A 10,580-nucleotide genomic window follows, 5' to 3' on the forward strand; every position below is an offset into this window, starting at 1 on the left:
CAATTATTTAGTGCCGCTGTTGAGATTCTTTTCATAAAGATCTGGATACATTGGTTCTGTGGGATACATTTTGGGAATATCAAACAATATAATACCACTTTTAATGTCAGACCGTGAGCAGAAGCATCTTGTTCAAGTGGCCCAATGTGAGCCCAGTATGAATGGCATTGGAAAGGACAATGCGTACCTTTCATTTAGGCATGGTCCCTTCCATCCCTTCATATCCACCAGTTTTCATGCATTATAGTACTATGTAACCTTGCACAAAACATTATTTGTGGTATATAAAGGTTTGCAGTTGTCTGTGATTTGACAATCCAGTATCCTTAAATAGACCTTAATATACCTTCTCGATTACATGAAGAGCATTGGTGGTGTGTTGCATCTTGTAGCTGTTTCACGATGGATACTAAAAATATTTTCAGTAAAAACAGACTATCATTGGCATTTCAAATGTAAATTTATCCAGTTCTTGAAGGTCTATTCATCCATCAACTGGTTAGCTGAATAGTTTCACATTTTGATTGACTCCTCCTGTTCCCCATATACAAAAGTAATTGAGTTCTTTATAGCTGCGGCCAAAAATTAGGAGCTCCCTACTTGAAAAAAATGTAGTATTGGAGGAGTGTTCAAAGAATTTCAATTAGACAGATCTATTTCTGAAAGCTCGGTTTAATGTGTTTTGTTGTGTGCATTGCTTCTAAAGCAATTAGTGCCATCCTGAAGTTACTTTAAAGTGCTAGAGGGAAGTAGAAAAGGTGAGGTAGCTGCTTATGAACAGTTTTCTTGTTTATAGTAGATCAAAGGCATCCATGAAGGTCTTTTGAACTTATTAGTAGGTAGATGGCGTGCTTTTGCAGTGAAGAAAAAACAAAGTCAAATAGACATGCTATTTTGTAATGGTTATTGGTCAAGAATTTGGGCAATCACGCTTTTAATATTGCTGAACCAAATTGCAGTATATTGATGGAACGAATGGCAGTAAAAACCAAGGTCTGTGTTTCAATTTAAAGTTGAATACGTCAACTAGAATTTATCCTCTAGTATGTGTTGTTTGGCTCTTTGCACGTGTAAGAGTAATTGTTTTTTCATAGGGAAACAATTTGGAATCTATACTCCATTCCTCGGATCACAGAACCAGTGTGGCTGACCATGATGTCCAACATGCCTGAAAAGAGCCAGCTCTGCCATCACTTTCTCAAAGAACTGACTCTTCTAACAGAGCAGACCAACAAGAACCAGTATGTGGTCATCTTTGTACTGCTTTTTATAATATTGTACAACATTTTCATTTTCTTTTAAAGTGATTATTTGTATTGCCAGGTTTTTGGCTGCTTTACTTACTGCTGTGCTGACCTACCATCTGGCATGGGTGCCCACAGTAATGCCAAACGATCATCCTCCTATTAAGTCCTTCTCTGAGAAGCATGCCTCCCAGTCTGTCAACTTGCTGGCAAAATCCCATCCTTATAATCCACTCTGGGCACAACTTGGTAAGTACACGAGCATGCGAAATGTGTCACAGTTCATGCTGAAGAAAGCCACAGAGCCCTCCACATATATATATAACTTATTGTGTTCGACTTTATCAGCTGTATGAAGCAAGATTGTTGTGTCCCCTATACAATGTAGGCAGAATCTGTGCATTGCCAGAAGAGAGTAACAGTCATTAAATAATGTTACTAAGTTTTAGCATTTAGCTTTTTTCTTTATGTAAAGGCTGAACGAAGCTGCTGTTTTCAGAATGTTTATTATCCCTCTGTGTGGACTTTCAGAGATTGCTACAAGTAGGACTGGAAATGTGTTTCACTAAGTCTGGCTTCTAATTTGTATGCAGTTACCCAGTTAATTCCTCCTTTTGTCTTCCCAACCTTTGTAATGCTTGTTTATCTTCTAAAAAAAAAAACAATGCAGGGAGTCGCTGACCTTAACATTTTGGCACTATCTTTTCAGATGTGTTATTCCCAAAACTTCTCTTGCCTGGATTACATAAGGGCAAGCGGTTATGCTCTCCTTTTTGCTAGGATGCCCTGTATCTGAAAGTACCTTTTACATGTAGTTGACTGGTACATTTAATTGTATTTAGTATATTGTCGGTGTCAGTCCTCCCACCCAAAAGGGTAGCAGCTCAGTTTACAATAAGATTGAGCTCAGTGAGACACCTGATGAAGATAGGGGTGAAGAGGAGCAGTGTTCATGGTAACACCAGATGAGGCTGTTTTAATGATATACTCATCTCAAACGGGGTTGTTCTATGGTCCTTTTCAATGTACGCCTCTTTTGCCTGTGCTAGTGCCGTCAATCTTACAGTTCCTCTTTCTTTAATGCATAAACTTCCACCATTCCTCTACTCTACCAGCAGGTCCACCTTACTTGCAACCATTAACAAGAGATCTAAACTTCTCAGCGAACTGAAGGTCAGCCACTTGACGTTTTGTCAAGCTGCTGGCTCATAGGTGCCAGTGTATCTGAGTACCAGTGATGAAACCCTTAGTGCTCAAGCTAGGCCATGTTGCTGACTGCAAATACATTTATTTCAGCTCATGTCAGAGTGCCTCCAGTCTGCTTATTTCTAACTTCCAAAAATTGCTGAAGTAATTTGCCATTATTCAGGTATTACCACATTTGCGCCTACCCATAGAAAAATGTTCACATGTGACTTGTTTTAGACTATTCAATGTTATTTAATTAAACATCAATTTCTATATAAAATGAAAACTCTTCAAAATGTGAGCATAAAGACATGTTAAGATTTCCTACATGTCTACGCCCTTAGATTTCTCACGGGGAACCTAAAAGAGCACTCACAACCTATTATGATTTAGTGAAGTACTTGGTATGGTGCAGGTATATTCTGGTGCACAACACTAGAGTAGGTGGCCAGATTCCCTTCCCCATTTATTTTCACTGTTTGACTCCCAAACTGTGAGGTCCCTTTGCCACACAACTGGCTTCTCCAGCACAAATAAGTCACATAACTCACCTGTAGGCCTTTGGACTTTGTTTTTTGGTGGTCTTAAGACAGTATTTGTTCCAAAACCATGTGGTCTTGGCTAGTACATTGTTTTGCTTTCCTTTATCTTATGACCGAGCTGACAAAACTTCTATGGAATGCACTTCTTAGTTTAAAGAAGACATTTATTATTACTTCACCAGGAGGAGAGGCGAGATTAGAAGGTTGGAAGCACACGTTTAAAAGTTGTCACAGCAATGAAAGCAAAATATATCAGAGTACTTCTCAATTGCAATGTAAACAGCAAATACATGTGATTATATTATAGCATAACTTCAAAGCAAAGAATAAAAGTCAAAATTCATCACCGTAGGGCCTATCACTGCTCGTCATCTTTCTCATGCCTGCAAGTTGATGACTCCTGTTCAACTGTGAGAAAAAGATTTTCCACCCAAACGGGAGGTCAGGCAGCTGACGTGCGCTCCTGACTGAAGTCCTGGAAAATTCCCCCTTGCTGCTGCCCAGGGACACCGTCTTATAATGAAAAGCCTGCTAACAGGCCCCTTAGTCAAAACATGCTGGCTACTGTACATCAGAGTGGGAACAGAACAAGAGTTGGAGAGTGGCCAAGTCTCCAAACCTCGCTTGTTCCCAGGGCTGAGTAGAGAGGAAAACACAAAATATACGCTCTCTTATCATGCTAGGGTTCGGTGTGAACACAATACGAAAAACACCGCTTGGTCTACCATGTGGAAAAACACAGCTCATCTGCAATGTCTCACTCCACGATAAAGCCAATAGGCAGCTAACCTAAATACAAAATGTAATATCTAATGCCATGTTAAAGCCAATAATCAGCTAAACAGAATACACAATGTAATGTCTAATGGCACGTTAAAGCCAATAGGCAGCTAAACTGAATACAACATGTAATGTGCTACTGGTGAACATTGAACAACTAATAAGTGCAGTGGTGAAACACAAAGTCAGCGGTCAAACACAATTAATGGCATTACATACATCTATAATCTGGTAGGTTGGTGTAGTTCCTGAGATGCATTGTTCACTCCTCTCACTGGTTTCCCAATGGGAGGAGGCCCCTACAACTCTGTTTGATTGCACTTTGGGTGTCCCTGCTAAACTGCTGTGGTTGGCTACCACCTCCACCACTATCTGCATAGTGACCTTGTTCCGTCAGGGTTCGTTTTCCTCTCTCTGCCTTTCATGAGGCAGCCTCTCTGAAGGCGGGAAAGGCGTGGACATTCCACTGTAGCTTTCAACATGAGATGCAGTTATCCGGTACTGACGTAGCCTGGATTCCTGCAGGTGCACTCATTCTTCATCCACCCATCATTCACCCTTTCTACCGGCTACTAGTCAGCGGTACAGAACAGCTTGATCTGTTGTGCCTTCAATGACCGTATACACCCACCCAAAAGTATTTGCTTCTGGGGTTCACGTTTCACCAACAACAATTTATTACCTCAGAGGGAGGTTCCCCTGAGTCGCCATGTCTTCGAGATTCTAGTACGCTTCCTGTTGCTATCATTTGAGGGGCTCCAGGGTAGTGCATTAAGGGAAGCGCTACAGCCACCTTTGCTGTGGGAAAACAAAGTCATACTTCAGAAAACACTGCTAGGACTTGCTGTCTTGTCATTCTTCTTCCATTAATTCTGTGTATCGAGCTACGTGGCTCTCTCAGGGAAGTAACTGCAACCTGTCTGACTGTTCTGCCCTGTGCCCCAGGCCCACAGCCTTAGATGAATGTCGCCCGATCATCTCACGGAAGCCGCAAAACTCCAGCATGTCCATTTGCTAAACTCATATGAATTTCCTTAGCATAAATACACAAAAGAGTAGTAGCACAGTTACGCCATCGTCCACATTAGGAAGTGCACCCCCTTGATTAATCACTCTCTGCCGCTTGATGTTTTTTTTAAAATTATTATTATTATTTTTATTACATTAGTCATTCAGTAACCTGCTCAGGATTTGAAGGGGCTGGAACACTCTTCCTCTTAGTGGGCTATGTACTTACTCTAAAATGTGGCCACTGATGGGCAATATTGGGCTGAAACCGAGAATAGGCTTTCATGTGTTTGGCATGTTTCTTTGAAACATCACTGTCCGGTATATTCCTTTGGTAAACCCCCAGTTTCTCTTACCTTTGGTAATGAATTAATCCAACATATGGCACTTCATTCTTGTGAATTAAATATCACTTTATCTTCATCTGCCCGGATTTGAAAACCCCAGTGACTCCTTCATTTCTCAAAATCTAACCCGACCCCGACCCCCCTGCACGACATGCTGAAGGGGCCCCACACACTCACATCAGTAGGGGACTCCAAACTTTCAATCAGGAATTGCATCACAGTCGAGATCAGTCATTTCTACCCTTCTTCTTCCATCAGGAGCTAAAATCATTCAATTCAAGTAACATTCACCATTGGGTTGCCATCCGGGTCCTGGGCCAACACGGAAGAGTGACCATTCCCACCCTCTCCTACTCCTCCCGCCTATCATCCCCAGCTCCGCAGCCGTCCCTCTGCTCGACCTTTACTGGCGCTTCACTCCCGCCCCCTGCTTCCCCTCGGAGTAAATCATCACCTGTGATGTACTCCTCTGGCCCCGTTTCCCTCCCCTTCTCCGACATTGCTCACTCTGCCCACAGATCGTTCTATGTAATTGTCGTCGTCTAAGTTGGAAGAGGCAGGCTATTTTTTTTTTTTTTTAAATCTCACTATCTTTTTTTTCTCACTAGCCCCACGATTGCTTTATACATATACTCTTTTAGGACAACTGTCTGTTTCCATGCGGGAAAGCGGTCTGTCTTCCTGACTCTTCGTATTTACTTTCGCTAGAGTGAATCCAATGTTGCTTTTAAGACACTGCACAAAGACAAAGTTAAATTAATGGTATGATGCTGCCATCTGGCGGTAGTACTGGAGACTTGCAGGTGTGCTTAAAATGATACGCTGTAGTTGTATGTGTGTTTTTAGAGAACATATAGGTAGTAAGTGCTTTTGGATTCCTTAGCCGCAGCGTCATTGCATATGCATGCTTTTTTTGTGTGTTTGTTGATATTACGTGTAGCAATATGTTGCTGCTTTGTTGCTTGATTTGGGTTTCTCTGCTACCGTGTCACGGACTGTTTAGCATTGTCAGTTTGATAATTCAGCGTATCTTGGTTTACGAACCTAAGTGGGTCCTTGCTAAATGGAAGTTTAGATCGATAATATAGAGGATTTAGTTTTGTACAACCTTTTCTCAATGGTAGGCTCCAATAATATGGCATTCATAGGTAATATACATAACTGGAGCTTGTTGTAAAAAGCATTACAGGCATAACTACAAATACCCCTGTTTTTAAGTAAATGCACACACTAGCTACAGATTTTAAGATTTTAAACAGTCAATAATACTAGATAGCACTAGGTAGGAACCCAGTTTTGGGTTTTCTCCTTAGATGTCCACATGTTGTAGTGCCATTAGCACAAAGCACTTAGGGCCTGATTTAGATATTGGCGGATGGGTTACTTCATCACAACGGTGACACATATCCCGTCCGCTGAAATCTAAATCCCACAGCAAATAATAGGATTCAGATTTCAACTGACGGGATATCCATTCCCGTTGTGACGGAGTAACCCATCAGCCAATATCTAAGTCAGGTCCTAAATGTCTCTCCTGTTGACATCATATACGCATGCCTTATCTATCAGTTAACTGTCAGGTTTTAATAACTATGGAATAAACCTATGTTTCACCTTTAACATGACTGAACCCTTTTATGTTGAGGGTCCTCCACTTATGCTGTGTGGAAAGCCTTTTGTTAGCTTTGTCTGATGTGCGCAGATCAAGGTACGATCGCCGTAGTGCGGGCTTGTATCTTTTTATGGACATGTACATATTTTTAGAAGGGATAGAGGATGTGGGACCTATAGGACAGTAACCAATTCTAAGCAATTCTCGAATTTTATGAAATTTTTGAGACGTGAGAGGAGGCTGCATAAGTCTCTACGTGCATCTTTTGTTCAAACACTCCAAATATAGTAACCATGAAACACAGTGGTATTGGAGGACTTGAAATGTATGAAGAGAAGGAATATTGGTGTTAGGATTCGATGAGTTCAAAGACCATCTCTAGTGTATCACACTGATTTTCAAGGTTATACCATTTCTCATTTGTAGGTGATGAAGCGTTTCACAGGCATGTTGAGGCAGTCATTTAAATCAGTTTCTTATGTTCTGCATGTAAGTGAACTGTTCGGTGTGGAGTAAGTTCACTTTGTAAAATCAGACGTTGCAGGTTTGGATTATGCATTTTGTGGATTATGTTATTCCACTTTATATTTGGGATTACACTGAATGGCAAAATGACTATTTGTTAGTGAGGAAAGGGAATTAATTTTGTTACTGAGTATTGTAGATGTATTTATGTGTAGTTGTTTAACAAGGAAAATCAGCATTGCCATTTCAGCAAGATGTCATGAACCGTGGCTGAAAACTTAATTTTGTGAGTGTGTATGTATGCAAACATATAAATATGCACACACAAACATATACACCCACATATAAATATATAGTTATCTGAAGTAACTATAACTCGTAAAGTAACTAACTCTCACCACCATGTACAGTGTTGTCATCAACGATGCCATGCCAAATGTTGCAGTGATAATGATCAATGTGTCATAGAACTCGTCATAAGTAATGTAATATGTGAGGTATTTAGCAATGCATGACAAGGGCGTGAGTAGCTAGTTTAGGGCACACGTTCTAGTTAATTGAGATAACTTACTGGTGAATTTCAGTGGTGTTATTTCAAAATAGTATGTTTTAACTGACATTTTCACCCAAATATAATGTTCTTTTAACCTTATGTCCCTTTACCTTTGCGTTTTTTCATTGAATTGCTCAGGGTTTTGTAATATAAAGTGACCTAATATTACAACTCCTAACTATAATGTTACTTTAACCTTTTGGTTTTTTTTTTCAATCAATTTCTATGAATTTTTTTAATGTAAAGTATGATGTCCATTTCCATGTGTGGTGTGGGGTTGAATCACTAAAGAGGGGTGGTATTAAATGGAATGGCGCACACCATCAGTATAATTATAATAATAAACTATACGGTGCTCTAACGAGGTACCTCCCCTACAACCTCGTACCAGACAGTCCCAAAATTGTCCTCAGCAAAGAAAAGAAACCAAGAGCACCCGTAATCCAGTAAGTACAGATAATCAATCAAAAGTCCCACAATGTGTTTTAAATTAATCCTCTGTGGCGTGGGGTTGGACTGTGGGTCTGGCACTCATGGGTGCCCAACTCCCTGCCATGCTTGGCCTTCTAAACCCCGCTGCTGCTCACAACTATGTCATGTAATAATATAAATTGTTGTTTTCAGTAAGGCACACCTACTGACTTTGTCAAAGGGCCAGAATTCCAAAATATAAAAAGCAGCAGGCCTGTCGGCTTTATCAAGAGGGTCAGCACATCCACCTCTATAAAGCAGACCTATTTACTCTGTCAAAAAGTCACCAATAACTTTAATTAAATGTATATTTCATAACTTCGTGTTTCTAATTGTGACTGTCTCAAATTATTTTGATACAGCATTAACAAAAACTAAATAGGTCTTTGAATCTTTTTTATTTTTAACATTTTTCAAGCCACAAAGTGCATCTATAGAACCAACCACAAGGGGCCTCTTCACTCGAGCTGAAGAGCATACAGCTCCAACTTGGAGTCCTTTGGTAAAATAAAAAAGTGCTAACCTCTTCTGTGGTCATGGATTCAATAACCCAGGAGACTTACTATGTTTTTTTATGTTGCTAGGGGTCTTCTATGCTCCCTGCAGCCCCCTAACAGCATAAACAAATTGACAAAACGATTGGTGGTGTCCCTGCCCCTTCTACTGGCACCACCAGGAAGCAAAAAATATAATTTAAAATAGCCCACATAGAGCATTATGTGAGGGAGGGGAGGGTGTTTTTTCAGGAGAAGTGATTAATAAGTGGGTGGCTCTGACCGCTCATGAATTATTCTTTTTTTATTATTATTAATTTTGGGGTTTCATATGGGTCACTCGCCCATTATTTTTAGTTGTGGGTCATGGGGAATGCTCAAGACTCACACTGCCCTAGCCAGGTCCCCAACCAGTATCCATAGTGGGTGCCAGCAGGAGCTTATTATTTTTTCAAAGTGGCTGCCCACCTAGAACACCACAACAGCTGAAATCATAGGGGGAGCTTTAATGACCCAGTTGCCCTTGCTGGCAAACCAGCCAACACCTATTGTGATGTGGTTGGGAGCAGCATATTTCTGTGAGGGAGCAAATTGAACTGCAGTGTCCCAGGGGGATTGCTCACATCTGGCCCGAGGGATGGGGTCCCTGGGGCCGGTGAACAGCTCGGGGGGAGGGAGGGGGTAGCGGGGGAGGTGGCACATGTCCCATTCCCTAAAAGGTTAAACTTTGTCCCTTTGGGACGAGGGCCTCTCCCCTAATTATGAATGTTGGCCAGAGGGATGGGATCCTCAGAGCCGCTAAGGGAGCGGCACATGCACATCATGAGACAGAGAAACATCTGCTGGAAAGATTAGAGGAGAACAAGTTGAGAGCTTTGGCACTGATACCAGGAAGTGATTAGGGTAGATATCAGGATTGAGTGATCAACAGTGTCAAATACTGCTGAGAGGTGAAGGATTATGAGGATTGAAGAGAGTTGCTAATGGTGGGGTGTGGGACTGAAATTGGCTGCTTGTGAGAGGGCAGTGGTCTGTGGAGTGGAGAGCTCACAAACCTAAATATCGGGGATCAAATAGGTTGTGATGGATGTGAAATGAGGCATGACAGTTTAAAATTAGATTTATCAAGGTTTTGGAGACGCACGTTTAGGAATTATGATACTAGTTAGACAATATTGGTGAATGTACAATTGTCTTTTTTTCTGTAGAAGTAAGACCACAGCCGATTTAAAGCATGGAATTTAGTGGCCTGAGATGAGTAAGTAGTGGAAGAGAAGTCATGCAAGGCAAGACTCTGGTTGAGGCAATCAGAGATTTGACAGTCTGAATATAGAAGACGTGGGATGGTGCATAAGAGGGATTAGCAGATTCTAGAATGGTGGTCATTTAAGATGGACATGTAGGCCTTAGAGCAGATAGCTTATGGACTTGAACTTGAATTTCCAGAGAAACCTAAGAAGTGGGAAATGAGGCTGATAGCAATGGTATACTCGGTGATAGCAATTTGAGAAAACAAATATGAGTAAAAGTCTGGAACAAATGGAGGTGATTGAGTAAAGAATGCCCTAGGAGGCCAGAGGAACTTGATAATGGTACATTAACATTACAAAAGTTGTTGAGGATGTGAGTGGAGAGATGAGATTAAGTCAAGTAAGTTGTCAGCCTAAGCTGTTCAGTGCAGCTGCAAGCTTGTTTAGACCTTTTGTCTAATGACCAAATGGTCTGTAGAATTGGCTTTGAACCATTTGCAGAACAGTGTAAAATGTTTTAATTTTCATTGAGTGAATAATGGGGATAACTCAGTGCCTGTAGGGTTTGGCAGCTAGAATAATGAGTAGTGTTAGATGAATCCTGATCTCAGTGTATCATTGAATGT

General features: G+C 41.0%; 1 protein-coding gene across 6 annotated transcripts in view; it reads left to right on the top strand.

The window, feature by feature from the left end:
* Window positions 1–10,580, top strand: part of FNIP2 (folliculin interacting protein 2) — a 328,137-nt gene that overhangs the window by 260,777 nt on the left and 56,780 nt on the right. For all 6 annotated transcript variants that reach the window (XM_069243372.1, XM_069243380.1, XM_069243398.1 and 3 more), the window contains 2 exons: window positions 1,095–1,241; window positions 1,324–1,493. In XM_069243372.1, the coding sequence (XP_069099473.1) occupies window positions 1,095–1,241; window positions 1,324–1,493 (317 nt within the window). The remainder of the gene's footprint in view (window positions 1–1,094; window positions 1,242–1,323; window positions 1,494–10,580) is intronic.

The sequence above is a fragment of the Pleurodeles waltl genome, chromosome 1_2, assembly GCF_031143425.1.
Source record: "Pleurodeles waltl isolate 20211129_DDA chromosome 1_2, aPleWal1.hap1.20221129, whole genome shotgun sequence".
NCBI lineage: Eukaryota > Metazoa > Chordata > Amphibia > Caudata > Salamandridae > Pleurodeles > Pleurodeles waltl.